At 51.7% G+C, this 15,796-nt stretch overlaps 1 protein-coding gene across 11 annotated transcripts in view; it reads left to right on the forward strand.

Annotated features, from left to right (window-relative positions):
* ATXN1 (ataxin 1) overlaps nt 1-15,796 on the forward strand; it is a 427,925-nt gene that overhangs the window by 399,429 nt on the left and 12,700 nt on the right. For all 11 annotated transcript variants that reach the window (XM_040460438.1, XM_040460442.1, XM_040460439.1 and 8 more), the window contains one exon: nt 1,840-3,886. In XM_040460438.1, the coding sequence (XP_040316372.1) occupies nt 2,000-3,886 (1,887 nt within the window). In that variant the 5' untranslated portion in view covers nt 1,840-1,999. The remainder of the gene's footprint in view (nt 1-1,839; nt 3,887-15,796) is intronic.

The raw sequence follows: 15,796 nt of genomic DNA on the forward strand, positions 1-15,796 counted from the left end.
TCTGACCTCCGCTCAGGCCACGGCCTTGCGATCTGTGGGTTTGAGCCCCTTGTCAGGCCCTCTGCGGTCAGCGCTGAGCCTGCTTCGGGTACTCGTGTCCCCTCTCTCTCTGCTCCTCCCCCACTTGTGCTGTCTCTCTCTGAAAAATAAAAGAAAGTAAAAAAAAGAAAAAACCAAATAAATAAAATAAGCAAATGATGGGGCGCCTGGGTGGCTCAGTCTGTTAAGCGTCCGACTTTGGCTCAGGTCATAATCTCACAGTTCATGAGTTCAAGCCCCACGTCGGGCTCTGTGCTGACAGCTGGGAGCCTGGAGCCTGCTTCGGATTCTGTGTCTCCCTCTCTCTCTGCCCCTCCCCCACTCATGCTCAGTCTCTCTCTCTCTCTCTTTCTCTCAAAAATAAATAAAGATTAAAAAATGTTTATAAAATCAGATTATAGAAAAGAGGGTCTGGGTAGGAGAAATGCTAAAACCCAAAGCCCCGTGCCTCAGTTTCCCAGGATGCCCGCACGTGACTGTGCTTGTGTCTACAGCTGGTGCCTGCAAGGGGCACTCGCATCTGCTCATTAGCCCGGTTCCTGTTAGTGCCACTGATGTGCTGCCTGTTGCCAGTGGGTGTCCATCTGCCCACACAGTCACGGTGACTCCAAGTTCACCGGCCACTGAGGGACTGAGATATATGTATGTAACTGGCTCCCAGCCCACTATTTATAGATCGCGATTGAGGCGCATGGGGCTGATTGATCTGAAAAGAGGTTTCATCTCTAGGGTTAATGGCAGGTTGGCCTTTTCCAAGGAGAAAGGCAGGGAGCTGGTGTGAAGAGAAAATTCAGAGACTACATGGAAAGAGAGAGAGAGAGAGAGAGAGAGAGAGAGAGGGAGAGAGAAAGAAAGAAAGAAAGAAAGAAAGAAAGAAAGAAAGAGTAACCGTCATGAAGGAGAAACCTTCAACGTAGCCTCCCTATTAGCGCACTTTTTTTGTGTGTGTAACCATAACCATATTCATTTTTTAACTGTCTCACAGATTTCTTTTGGCTTTCTGTTACCCTATGAGTAGCTGTACTGGGAATTCTTTGGAAGCTTGTAGAGAACAAGATTATTTTTGGCTGCCTCTGCTGAGTTGGCATGTGGTATTGTGCATGTGTGCGAGGGAAGAGAGAGTGGCTTTGGACCAGAGTATGGACCCTGAGTCAGGCAGAACCTTTGAAACTTTGAGTAGGAGCCCCGGCAGGTGAGGCATCAGACCTTACACCTGAAGCTGACCCGGCACTACCCCCCCCACCCCCGACCTTACTCCTGAAGATGGCCTGAGACTCCCCACCCCGCCCCCCGCCCCCGCCCTCCGCCAACCCCAGACCTTACACCTGAAGGTGGCCTGGGACCCCTCCCCCACTCCTCACCTGCTCCTTCCCAGCACCTGCATCTGAGGCTGACTTCCCCTAATGTCACCCTTCCTGTGGGCTCCTTTGGATTTCCCAGCAAGGCAAAGAAGAGGTAAAGAAGGGACCAGCATTTCTGAAAAGGAAATTTAAGAACCAAATCATCTCCCTTGTAAGAAGAAAAGAAAACAGAGAGGGTATTGAGAAACGCAGAGGGTCTTAGGGGAGCTGTTCGTGCCATCAGAAGGTATCTGCTGTGAGGGACTGACCTCCCGGTTATCCTCACGTCTACCTGATGTGCTCTCCAGCGTGGCCAGTGTTTTCATGGGCGTTAATGCTGGGGCCTGTGATCAGGTTTTGGGGAATTCACGTGGAAGCCAGAGGCCTAGTCTCAGTCTGATGTTCTGATTTCCTTTCCCTCCTCTTCCCCTCGCCCCCCACCCTGTCTGCCTCTTCCCAGATTCCAGAGCTGCTGCGGGCCGATCGCACCCACGGGGAGATGATTCCTCATGAAGAGCCTGGATCCCCTACAGAAATCAAATGTGACTTTCCATGTATCAGACTAAAACCAGAGCCAGCCAGACAGTGAAACAGTCACCGTGGAGGGGGGACGGCGAAAAATGAAATCCAACCAAGAGCGGAGCAACGAATGCCTGCCTCCCAAGAAGCGCGAGATCCCCGCCACCAGCCGGCCTTCGGAGGAGAAGGCCGCCGCGGCGCCCAGCGACAACCACCGGGCGGAGGCCGTGGCATGGCTCCCCGGCAACCCGGGGGGCCGCGGCCACGGGGGCGGCAGGCACGGCCCGGCGGGGGCCCCGGTGGAGCTGGGTTTACAGCAGGGAATAGGTTTACACAAAGCGCTGTCCGCGGGGCTGGACTACTCCCCGCCCAGCGCGCCCAGGTCCGTGCCGGCGACCACCACGCTGCCCGCCGCGTACCCTCCCCCGCAGTCGGGGACGCCGGTGTCCCCCGTGCAGTACGCTCACCTGCCGCACACTTTCCAGTTCATCGGGTCCTCCCAGTACAGCGGGCCCTACGCCGGGTTCATCCCTTCGCAGCTGATCTCCCCAACAGCCAGCCCCGTCACCAGTGCCGTGGCCTCGGCCGCGGGGGCCACCACTCCATCCCAGCGCTCCCAGCTGGAAGCCTATTCCACCCTGCTGGCCAACATGGGCAGTCTGAGCCAAGCCTCGGGACACAAGGCTGAGCAGCAGCACCTGGGCAGGACGTCGGGGCTCGGCCCCCCGGGGTCCCCCCCTCCCACCCAGCAAAACCAGTACGTGCACATCTCCAGCTCTCCGCAGAGCGCCGGGCGCACGGCGTCCCCTCCGGCCATCCCCGTCCACCTGCACCCGCACCAGACGATGATCCCACACACGCTCACCCTGGGGCCCTCCCCCCAGGTCGTAGTGCAATACACCGACTCCGGCGGCCACTTCGTCCCGCGGGAGGCCGCCAAGAAAGCCGACAGCGGCAGGCTGCAGGCCATGCAGGCCAAGGAGCTCCTGAACGGCGAGATGGAGAAGGGCCGCAGGTACGGGGCCCCGAGCTCCGCCGACCTGGGCCTGGTGAAGGCCGGGAAGTCGCTTCCTCACCCGTACGAGTCCAGGCACGTGGTGGTGCACCCGAGCGCCGCGGACTACGGCGGTCGGGACTCCTCGGGGGTCCGGGCCTCTGTGATGGTCCTGCCCACCAGCAGCGCGCCCGCCGCCGACCTGGAGGTGCAGCCGGTCACGCACCGGGAGGCCTCGCCCTCCACCCTCAACGACAAAAGCGGCCTGCATCTAGGGAAGCCCGGGCACCGGTCCTACGCGCTGTCGCCCCAACAGGCCCTGGGCCCCGAAGGCGTGAAGGCCGCCGCCGTCGCCACGCTGTCCCCCCACACGGTCATCCAGACCACACACAGCGCCTCGGAGCCACTCCCGGTCGGACTGCCGGCCACCGCCTTCTACGCGGGGACCCAAGCGCCGGTCATCGGCTACCTGAGCAGCCAGCAGCAGGCGATCACGTACGCCGGCAGCCTGCCCCAGCACCTGGTGATCCCCGGCACGCAGCCCCTGCTCATCCCGGTCGGCGGCGCCGACGTGGAGGGCTCGGGAGCCGCCCCCGCCATCGCCACGTCGTCGCCCCAGTTTGCGGCAGTGCCTCACACGTTCGTCACCACCGCCCTCCCCAAGAACGAGAACTTCAGCCCGGAGGCCCTGGCCACGCAGGCCGCCTACCCAGCCATGGTGCAGGCCCAGATCCACCTGCCCGTGGTGCAGTCCGTGGCGTCCCCCGCCGCCGCGCCCCCCACGCTGCCCCCCTACTTCATGAAAGGCTCCATCATCCAGTTGGCCAACGGGGAGCTGAAGAAGGTGGAGGACTTGAAGACGGAAGACTTCATCCAGAGCGCCGAGATCAGCAGCGACCTGAAGATCGACTCCAGCACCGTGGAGAGGATCGAGGACAGCCACCACCCAGGCGTGGCGGTGATACAGTTTGCCGTCGGGGAGCACCGAGCACAGGTAACCTTCACCCCCTCCCCCTGCGTGCGCGTGCACGCGCACACACACACAGTTATGGGGTCCTCCCTGGTTTCCCTGGCAACATGAGCCTCTTCCAAGAGGCAGACTGCAACGGGCTGTGCGGAGAATTGAGGGTTTTCCTTCACCCCTAGACTCTGCAGGACCATCACCTTTCCCAGCCAGGTTCTAAGCCCCAACGCCCCAAGGCACTTGTTTGTAAGGAATTCACTTCTGTGCTCCTAGACCGGAGGGCTTAGGAAAGGTACCATCCTCCGGAAGATTGGAAAAATCACCCTGGGCGTGTTTTTGTTTTTGTTTTTTGTTTTTTATTCTGTAGTTTAGATGAGGAACCTTGAGTGAGAAACGCAGCCGGCAGGCTCAAGCCTTTCTAGGGGTCACTGTGCCCTTCTTCTCTGCCAGGAAAAGGCAGTGCTGGTCCGGGTGGGCACCTTAGACGGTCAGAGTCCCCACGTCCCATTCCAACATCCGTGTTTTAAAATGTTATTACTCTTTAGGTGTGGGGAGGCTGACAGATGGGGGGCACAGCCGCCATTGAAAGGTGGCTTGTTCTACTCGGATCCCAAGAAGATGGGCACGCCACGTGGGGAATCTCCAGAGTCAGTCAGGAGGCAGGGGGACGAGGAGGGAACATGGGCAAGAGCCTTTCTTGTGGGAAGGAACGAGCAGGCTTAGGATTGGCTGGTGTGGATAATTTCAGGGGGCTCTGGGGCAGAGCTGCCCCTGGGTGTCTGCTACCTGGGCCTGGGGTGATTGGGGCAGGTGGATCGGGGCCCCGAGGTGAAAGCCCAGTAGAGGCGGTGGTTGGGGGTGTGGGTTTTTGGTTTGCATGTGAAGATGTCTCTCCCAGGCAAGGAATCAGCTAACCCTGGGAGGGACATCCCCTCTAGAGGCAGCAAGGCTCCGAGATGTCAAAGCATCGGAAGGTCGAAAGTAAAAGGCACGGTTAACATAGTCCCAGAATCCCAGGTGATCTCCTGGGCTCGTAGTAAACAGGAACCACCAGCAGTAAACGCAGTCGTGGTGAGTCGCGTTAAAGCCTGGAACTATTATTGACTCTCTTAATTTCCGTGGGCTCCTTCCGTGCACTCTTTTAAGTCTCTTGAATCACCTGAACACCTTTATTCTGTGGCCCATTGATATAAAGCACTGTCCAGGTGGCTTCGAGTCCAGCAGGTGTGGCCTCCAGGCTGGGAGCTTCCTCGGCCGTTGAGCCCAGATCTCCTGGGAATGTTTCCATTGAGGACTTTGAAAAACCCCAGAGGTGACAGCGCCTCCCTCATGTTTGAGTTGAAAATGGTCATAGCATAGCTGATATTTGGGACATTCAAAAATAAATAAATAAATAAATAAATAAATAAATAAATAAATAAATAAGACAAACTAGTTCATGGTTTAAATTGTTTTGAGCAGACTTTTAAGAGATCAAGTTTTAGGGGAGGGGGGATTTTTGAGGGTTTTCCAGAAGGGCTTGGGAGTGACCAGATGTCAGGTCTCGCACAGTGTCAGGGGGCCTGCGATGCCAAGAGCTTTTAGCCCCCAAGGATTTCTTTTTTATGGTACAGCGTCACTATAGGCTTACGGTCTTTGGTTCGGGACCAAGTAAGATGTCTCAAAGTTCAGATTAAAAAAAAAAAAAAAATGCAAAACAGCAGGACTTTTCTTTAAGCGGCGTCATTATTTCGAACTCCCTCCCCGTCTGTGGTTGCCGCTCTCTCCCTCCTGCCTGTGTAGTGTTGGAGGTGGGCACTGGAAGGAAAAAATGAGTTGTCTTGTAACAGGCTCCAGGTGAAGCATGGAAATAAACAGGAATGCAAGTGAATGTGTTTTCTCATAGCACCTTTAGTCCTTAAAGCGTTACTGCGAACGGGGGGAAGGCACAGGAAGAGGCGTTACTTGGAAATGCTCCTGGTTTGCATGTGAACCTCTTTCACCCCGAGAATACAGAACGGCTCCAGCCGTTCTCATAGCCAAGGGCTTCCCAGGCCTCTTTAGCTCTCGAATCAACCAGGCAGTTCTGGAGAGGAAGCATCTCTACGTTTTCCCTGCCCGATACTTTGCACAACGGACGCTCGCATGATAGAGTCACCGGCTTCCCTGTGAGTCCCATTTCCTCCGGCAGCCAGACCACGGGTCTCGTTGCCTACACACGACCAAGGTGCAAATGAGGAGGTAGGAGATTTATCATGGCCTGTTCGCAGGTCTGTCCGGGCAGCCCCGCGCGGGGGTGTCGCGTGCCGGGAAGGGGGTTTGCTGCCTGCTCAAAAGGGGGTTTGGTTTCTGAGCTGTAAAAACAAAAGTGCAAGGCCCCTGACGCAGCCAGTGATGTGTCGCTTTCCCCAGAAGCCTATCAGAAACAGGCTGACATCATCACTGCTAAAATACTCCACCAGCTGTGTTTGCCACTGGTGACAGGAGAGAATCAGAGAGAAAGCGAGAGGGGGGAAGGAGGGGGGGAGCCAGGGAAGTGATATCTGGATGTAATTTACGTTCCAAGGGCCGAGAACTTTCCTCCCTCATCCGTGTGGCGCTGAGGATTGTTCTGCCCCCACCCAGGCCTGGAGAATCAGCCGTGTCTTCTCGACTGGCTAGAAATCACCAACACTTGCACCCACGGGGAGATGTAGGAATGTGCAAATTGTTTAACTTAACTAGCAAAAAAATCACCAAATTGATTGGGGAAGTGGTGGGAGGAGGGATGGTTTTCTACACCCCAGATGGATGGCTCTATGACTCCGGGCTTTAAATCCTGCGTGGAAGGGCTGCTTGACCTCAGACAGTCTACCACGAGCCTCCCCTTTGGACGCAGCGGGCCACGGTGGGGAAGGCCCGGGCCTGGTCGCCTGCGAGACGTGTTGCTTTCCCCTTGAGCCATGGTTTTTCTCATCCCTGAGACAGGCAAATGATTCCTCGTACGAGGGGCCCACTCTCTTTTTGTGATCCTGGGCTTTTCTGCCTCACAGCTCAGAGCTTCTAGAAACTACCCACCTTGGCCGGACGAGCCAAAATCCACACGGGGACACTGAGGGCATCTCTGCTGACCTCGTGCTCATAATCAGCACCAAGACCTCATGGGAACCAAACCAGCCCGTGTGAAACTGAGAGGTTTCTCGTTTGGCTGATTATTTGGAGGAGCTGAACTAATTACCGTTGTAGCAAGACGCCCCCAGTGTCGTCTCCAGCTGAAGCTGCAAACGAGGCAGCGTAGGAGAAAAACACTGCTGCCTGTTTGTCCCTGTCCCCGTGGCTGTGCCATATCCAGCGTGGTCATTCTCTCTGCCCAGGCAGCGTCTTTGCCCCCTGTGCCCAGCCCGCTGCCGTGGGAGAAGACAAAAGGAACTTCAGGTGCGATCCGGCCTCTCGGTGGCCACTCTGAGTCTCCTTCCTCATGTTCTGCAGCACAGGTAGCACATTGCACCCCAGACAGGAGAGCACCCCCCCTGCTGCCCTCATGCTTGGTGATCCTGTGTAACAGCCCCGGTGGACGACAGAATCGCTTTCCTCGGGCCTCACTCCCAAATACAACAATCCACTTGAAAATCTTTTCCAGGATGGAGCCTGTAAGTCTGTGGCGAGTCCCAGAGGGGACCCCCAGCACTAGCGTGAGCCAGCGAGGTTCGCTAAGAGAATGGGGCGTCCTCTGCGTGGGAAGCAAGTTAGCTGCTAGGAAGATGCAGGATCTGCAGGTCAAAGTACCTGAGTCAGATCGGTCTTCCACTCCAACAATAGTGCAGGGACCTTGTGCACATTGGGCACAAGTGAGTGCACAGATACTTTACCGTGTATGTTGTCTCAGCCTTCCAGTCGGCTCTCGTGGTGGGAGGAATTAGGGTTGTTGTAAGGATTAAAGAAAACGTGTTCAAAGGAACCAGCACAATACGTAACGTCCAGCGGGCCCTTGAGAATATTACTGTCCCTCCCTTCTTCCAACTTATGTGGCTTTGGCCCTGAGAAGCGAAAAGTTAGCTTCGGAAAAATAAATGAAAGGCTTCACACTCTGAAAACAATTTATGCGGCGCCTGGGTGGCTCAGTCTGTTGAGCATCCAACTTCAGCTCAGGTCATGATCTCACGGTTCATGGGTTCGAGCCCCTCATCGGGCCCTGTGCTGACAGCTCGGAGCCTTGGATTCTGTGTCTCCCTCTCTCGCTCTGCGCCTCCCCCGCTCATGCTCTGTCTCTGTCTCTCAAAAATAAATAAATGTTATGGGGCGCCTGGGTGGCTCAGTCGGTTAAGCGTCCGACTTCAGCTCAGGTCACGATCTTGCAGTCTGTGAGTTCGAGCCCCGCGTCGGGCTCTGGGCTGATGGCTCAGAGCCTGGGGCCTGCTTCCGATTCTGTTGTCTCCCTCTCTCTCTGCCCTTCCCCCATTCATGCTCTGTCTCTCTCTGTCTCAAAAATAAATAAACGTTTAAAAATAAATAAACGTTTAAAAATAAATAAACAAATAAATAAATAAATAAATAAATGTTAAAAACTTAAAAATAAAATAAAAAGAATTTATGGAAGGGGAGGCAGTCTAGAAAAAGTCCAGAAAGAAGGGTGACGTTCTCTTAACATGCGCAATAAGCCGTTTTTACCCTGCCTGTATTCCTGGGGTGTATTCCCATGAGTGGCCCCCCTGAGCACCCTACCATAATTCCTCCAAGGAAGCCTGAATGACCTGCTAGCCAGTATGCCTAGAGACCAACTGTATTTTTCTGAGCATGAGCTGGACTGGAGGGATGCAATGGTGGCCCCGCCATCCACGCAGTTAAGAGACCCAGAAATGGAGGTTTCGGGCACCTCTCTTCTGCCAGGTGCCCGCTGGGGGAGCCCCTGCCCAGGACGGCCCCTCCCGGGGAGGCTTCCGGTTCCATCTGGCTCTGTCTGTGAGCAGTCTCCCCACACCCCTGTCTCGGGCTGCCCAGGCTCAACTTTGCTAAAGAGGGACACAAAACTGGCACAAAGGAACTGTAGTAAATTTTATTTTAATTTTTTTAACGTTTATTTATTTTTGAGAGAGAGAGAGAAAGAGAGTGAGCTGGGGAGAAGCAGAGAGAGAGGGAGACACGGAATCCAAAAGCAGGCTCCAGGCTCTGAGCCGTCGGCCCAGAGCCCGACGCGGGGCTCGAACTCACGGACCACAAGATCGTGACCTGAGCCGAAGTCGGACGCTTAACCGACTGAGCCACCCAGGCGCCCCTCATGCCCCTCTTTCTAACTTGATGGCTGTGTTGTGTGACTCATCAGTGGTAGCATTGTGCTTTAATGGATTAGCTGGTGCCTAAAAATCGCCAGGGCCCTCGTGCGAGCAGCACAGAAGTCTGCCGAGGCCCCTAGCAGCCAAAGGCAAGCCGACCCGCCAACATTTCACGTGTGGGGCTTGGTGGGAATGAATCCTAATGTATCAAAAAAATAGATAGTGACCGCCCTGTGTGCCAAAGCCTGGAGCTGGACCTGTGGTCCAGTTATTGGTGCTAATCCTCCTCTCTGCGTGAATGCCAGGAAGGCTCCGGCAGAGAAATAGCATCAAACCATAATTTGTTTAATGTGTCTGCGTCCCCTTTAAAAAAAAAAAAAAGGAAGGAAAAATGCTCTCCTTTAGCCTATGCGTGATATCAGTGCCCCCAAAACCAGGTGGTCTTAGGTATATTTTTGAAGCAGCCTCTCGTTGTTGCTTATAGCCGGTTTTTAGTTAATTAGGCTTTATTGTTGAAAGTAGTTTTAATTTTGGGGAGGGGGGTGGCAGTGGAGCAGAAAGTACACGGATTCCCAGACACATAGTTTCCCCTGTTATTAAAATCTTGCTTCTACGTAGTACGTTGGTTATGGTAGTTGAGCCAGTGTTGATACGTGATTATGAACCTAAGTCAGTAGCTTTCATGAAGGCTCACTCTTTGTGCCGTACATTCTGTGGTTTTGGCAAATACCTAATGTCATGTATTCGGCATTCCTGTATCATCCAGAGTAGTTTCGCTGCCCCCAAAATCTATGTTTCACCTATGCGTGCTCCCTGTCTCCACCCCCGTCCTGGAGCCCTGACAACCACTGATCTTTTCACACGTCTATAGTTCTGCCTTTTCCAGAATGTCATATAGCTGGAATCACACAGTATGTAGCCTTTTCAGACTGGCTTCTTTCCCTCGGCAATACGCATTTAAGGTTCTTCTATGTCTTTTAGTGGCTTTGATACGGCATTTCTTTTTAGCCCTGAATAACGTTGTTTTCCTAAGGCACGCTTTTTAAGACCCCGGGGGGGGGGGGGGAGGGGCAAGTGGGATAGAATCTGTCACCCCAGTGACCTGTTGAGTCAGATCCTAAAGGGGCCTCCCCTGCAGAGGAGGCTCTGGGAGTCAGGCTGCAGTGTATGAGAAGAACCCAGTGTATCATTCAGGATTTGTGTCTGGGGTGTCTCTGAACCAGGGTGTGGGTTTACTGAAAATCCTGCAATGTTTCCACCAAAGCCTGAGTCAGGTTCCGTGTTTAATGTGATTAAATGTTTAAATAGAACACTCCAGGGGCGCCTGGGTGGCTCAGTCGGTTAAGCGTCTGACTTCAGCTCAGGTCACGATCTCGTGGTCCGTGGGTTCGAGCCCCGTGTCAGGCTCTGGGCTGATGGCTCAGAGCCTGGAGCCTGCTTCCGATTCTGTGTCTCCCTCTCTCTCTGCCCCTCCCCCGTTCATGCTCTGTCTCTCTCTGTCTCAAACATAAATAAACGTTAAAAAAAAATTTAAAAATAAAAAAAAATAGAACACTCGATATTCTTCCACTCGACTGAAGAGTTGTGACTGCTTTTATTAGTGATTTTTAAACACCGAAATAAGTGGGTCTCTCACTTAGCCCTGCTAAGTGGATCATCACTCCAGCGTTTTCTGATTTTCTGGAGGTTGAGAATGTAGGTAGTCACGCACACTGGCCTTCAAGGAAAGTAGATGGGCGCTTTTTTTTTTTTTTCCTGCTGGTAAAACAGGATCGAGAATTTCACTTGCGCACGAAGTTGGCGATTCCCAGCGCAATAATTTCACCCAAAGCAAGACGTGTTCGTGGAAGCCCAGCCTCTGAGAGATCTCATTGATCCCGGGTATCAGCGGAGTTTGGGCCAGTGCCAAGCAAAAATGTTTTGTAAAACAGATGTCCTTCACATTTGTGAAGACAGGGAATTCTTGTGGAGGAAAGGGGAGACATATTTAAACAACAGACGTTTTGTTTTCTTTATATCTTGTTTTTGGTGATATGTACATATGTGTGTATATAGACAGAGCACCAATCTAAGATAGAAAGAGACAACCAAACGGCATAAATATGCGGCTCTGCATGCAGTGTTTAGATGCGCTGGTAGTTGACTAAGTAGTTAAAGGAATTTTATTACACTTACACACAGAGGAACTAAAAATGGTCTTCAAAAGCCAGTCATTAGCCAGACCAGGAAGGTGACATTGAATAAATACTCATCAGCCCAGAAGTGAGGCTGCGTTGCCTCCCTGTCTTGATTCGCCCACCCTGAACAGAAATCGGAGGGGATTGTTTTAGAGGTTGGTTGGAGGGGGCTGAAGAGGTGGGGGGAGCGAGCAAAGGGGTGTGCCTGCCGCAGCAGGAGGAGGGCAGGAAAGGGTGGGAGAGGATGAGAGGTAACTCGCCCCTAAAAAGGAGGGTGCTGGCTACAAGGCCTCCAGACATGAAAGGCAGAGGGGCCTCAAGCTGACATAGGACAAAAGCTATTCATGGTCACATTTTATCCTGCAGACTGCTCAAAGTGTTTGGGAAAGAATGTATTTATGGGTTGAAAAAAAAAAAGGGCTGTGGCGAGTTGCCAGAAGTTATGTAACGTGCTTCGGTTGTATATGACACTGCCCTCCTGGATATAGTTTCGTTGGGGTTTAATCAGAGACCGTTTGCACCCCGACATGATCATCAAATGAATTAGTGATCGTTAGCCCCTCTGAAAGAGCAAAAGGGAACTGAAGTATGATTCGGTGAGGTCATGACCAGCCTGACAGGGGAGTGATGAGTTAAGGCAGCTATTGCTCAGTCCAGAAAGCTGCCTGTTCAGCGGGGAGCCAGACCCAGGGAAGGTTCTGCTCCTCTCCCTGGGGAGGACGAAAGTCCAATTTAGTCCCAGCTGGTGAAAACAAGCAAGGTCAGGCAGAGCCTTTCAGTGTCTAAACATTGACCTCTGTTGGCCAGTGGTGGCATTGCAGTGTTTTTACACACGGGAAGCAAACGGAGCTGAATATGCCAGAAAGTATCCCACACTCTGGGGATAAAACAATTGAGCAAAACAGGCAACATCTCAGCATCCCCCCCCCCCCCGGAGCATATGGTCTTAAGGGGATCCTGGGGGAGTCGGTAAAACAGGCAAACAAATGTATAAGCAAATTTGTATTTTGTTTCTATTTATTTTTTTATTTTTTAACGTTTCTTTATTATTGAGAGAGAGAGAGCATTAGCGGAGAAGAGGCAGAGAGAGAGGGGGAGACACAGAATCTGAAGCAGGTTCCAGGCTCTGAGCTGTCAGCACAGAGCCTGACACAGGACTCGATCCCACGAACTGCAAGATCATGACCTGAGCTGAAGCCGGACTCTCAACTGACTGAGCCGCCCGGGCGCCCCATCAGCAAATTTTTTAACTAATGCATCAAAAGATAAGAAGTGATAGGAGAAAAAATAAGACAATCCAGAGAGGGTACGGATACTAGGGACGGAGGGTCATTACTTTAAATAATGGTCAGTGAAGCTGTCTCTGAAAAGGGGAATGGAAGACCATGGTCCACAGGGCAGAAAGGACTCCACATGGAGGGGACATCCAATGCCCAGACCCAGATGCTCAAGTGTCTTTAAATTTTTTTTTTTTTCAACGTTTATTTTATTTTTGGGACAGAGAGAGACAGAGCATGAACGGGGGAGGGGCAGAGAGGGAGGGAGACACAGAATCGGAAACAGGCTCCAGGCTCTGAGCCATCAGCCCAGAGCCCGACGCGGGGCTCGAACTCACGGACCGTGAGATCGTGACCTGGCTGAAGCCGGACGCTTAACCGACTGCGCCACCCAGGCGCCCCATCAAGTGTCTTTAAAGGATCAACAAGGAGACAAGTGTCGCTATAGTGCAGTGAGTAGGGGGAGGGGCACACGCAGGCCACGTTGGGCTCGTCATGGCAGCTTTTTCTGCCAGGGAGAAGCTGGCTTGGCCAAGGCAGTGGTGGTGGAGGCAGTAAGAAATGGTCTCGTTCTGCATATATTTGGAAGAGGGAGCCAAGAGGATTTGCTTGTAATTTGGAGGTGTGCCATGTGCTAAAGAGCCCAGTACATTGTGACTCCCAGGCCTTTGACTTGAACCCCTGGAAGATCGGGATGCCATTCACGGAGAGGGGGAAGAACAGAGCAGGCGCCACTGGGCAGGAGCATATCAGGAGGTCTATCTTGGACACGTAAAGCTTGAGTGGCCCATAGACACCCAAGTGGACGCCATCAGCTAACATGGTTGCCATTATCCAACTACGCCCTTGTGAAGTTACTTGTTTCATCTGCACGTCCTGCCTCCCCACTGAAGGCGAGAACTGGATCTTTGACCACAGGAACTCTTCTCCAGTCCTTCACACTTAGCAGGGGCTCTGGGTTACGTAGTGAACGTGACTGCAACCTCTGGAGTGTGAATCCTTGATCAGTAATACTTTGAAGCTCTTGGTACCGTAGGGAAGACCCACATGGGTCTCCAGGGCAGGCAGTTCACATAGTCATTGTTCTGGTTTAAAGTAACATCATGTCACCGAATCCCACCATCTATGTTTCATATGGAAACCAGTACCTGTTGGCAATGGCGGCGTGCTTTGAGGTAGATAATTCTCTTTCTTCGTCAAGGGAACTTCAAGCAGGTAGACCTTCCCACGTGTATTCTCACCAGGAACTATTAATGATCAGTTAACCTTTAAGGATGCTTACATCCTTCTGACAAACCCAATTGTGCAATAAGAATAGGTTTGTCATGAATACTGTAGTGTGCTTATTTGAGATATGTGCAACAGGAGTTTGACTTTCACCAAAGAGAGAGAAAATTCTTATTTTAGGGCACATATATGCAGACAAAAGAAATGCATTATCTAGATAATTCAGTCTATGTAATTAGTGAGGATAAATCTTAGCGAGGATAAGTAATTAGTAATTAGTAAGGACAAAAAGAACATTTGGCCTAAGCTATGCAAGTCCACTGCTTACAATGATCAGATTATCGAATAGCCTTTTTTTTTTTTAATATTTATTTATTTTTAAGAGACAAAGTGTGAGTGGGGAAGGGACAGAGACAGAGAGAGAGAGAGAGAGAGAGAGAGAGAGAGAGAGGGAGACACAGAATCTGAAGCTGGCTCCAGGCTCTGAGCTGTCAGAACAGAGCCCGATGCGATACAGGGCTCGAACCCACCAGCTGTGAGATCATGACCTGAGCCAAAGTTGGACGCTTAACCGACCGAGCCGCTCAGACACCCCTATTGAATAGTCTTTCTCCCCTAATTTGCGTAGACCCAGCTGAGGATGGGCGATGTGGCATCTTTTCCCAGGATAGCAGAGCTTCTCTGGGAAGAGCCAAAGCCAGAATTTAGGAGGAAGGGACCAAGAGCAAGCCTTTGAAGGGGTAGAGAAGATTTTCCCAAACCTATCCAGTTAGAAATAAATTCTATTATCATCAGCCCGTTAGTCCACATATCAAATATTCTCCTCTCTCCTCCTCTCTTTTCTTACATGAGTTTTTAGGTTAGGCTGTTCAAGTTATAGACCACGTTGCAGCATTTAATTCTAAGACTTGCCTTTGGAGTTTTGAGATGAAAGAGTAATGAAGGGCTTTCAAAATGCCCCCAAACATTACGGTGTGTATAATGGGAAGCATATGGATCTGCGTCATAGCTGTTGGAATCGTCAGTGATGTTACCTCTTATAAAGGCCTCGAAGACAAGCTCTTCTTAAAAATTAGTCAACAGATACTTGGTAACGTGTAGACGTTTGCAGTGAGATTGGTTTACGCGTAGACAGTAAATGTTATATTCAGAATATGAACTCTTGGCTGGTCTGAGGAGTTTCTAGAATATGGCTCCCACACCAGGAACCTGTCCATTAGTAGATGTTGGGCTGTCTGTCAGCAAGGAGACAGACTCCACCCAGTAGAAGGGATCATCTAGGAAAAGGCAAAGCCAAAAAAGAGGCCATTGTGTTTAGAAATAGGATTTATGATATTAGGAACATCACATTACCTCCGACTGGTGTTAGGCAGAGATAAGCAAATACGTTCTTTTTTTTTAAATATATACATACATACATACACACACACACACATATAATTTATATAGAATATATGTTATATAAATTTATTGTCAAATTGGTTTCCATATAACACCCAGTGCTCATCCCAACAGGAAACAAATAGATTCTTATGAGGTATTTACACTTGAGAACGTTGTTTCTGTGACTTTCAGTTGCAGCTAAAGAATCCCCACTTGAGGGGCACCTGGGTGGCTCCGTCAGTTAAGCGTCCGACTTCAGCTCAGGTCGTGATCTCACACTTCGTGAGTTCGAGCCCCACATCGGGCTCTGTGCTGACAGCTCAGAGCCTGGAGCCTGCTTTGGATTCTGTTTCTCCCTCTCCCTCTGCCTCTCCCCTGCTTGTGCTCTGTCTCTCCCTCTCTCTCTCAAAGATAAACTTAAAAAAATGTTTTTTAAAGAATCCCCACTTGAAGCAGGATTTGTTCCTTCTGGATGATGTTAACGCTCTAAGAGGTTGGGGATGGGATTTATGGAGCCAGCTCCAAGTGGGTCCTTCCCATTTGGAACTCAGTGGGCGTCCTGATATGATACTGTAACTTGTAGGTATATTTGTACATACATATATGCAAATATACATGTGTGCGTGATGTAATGCAATTCTGTAAGTG

This window comes from Herpailurus yagouaroundi, unplaced genomic scaffold (assembly GCF_014898765.1).
Source record: "Herpailurus yagouaroundi ecotype Mexico unplaced genomic scaffold, PumYag 250, whole genome shotgun sequence".
Classification (NCBI taxonomy): Eukaryota; Metazoa; Chordata; class Mammalia; order Carnivora; family Felidae; genus Herpailurus; species Herpailurus yagouaroundi.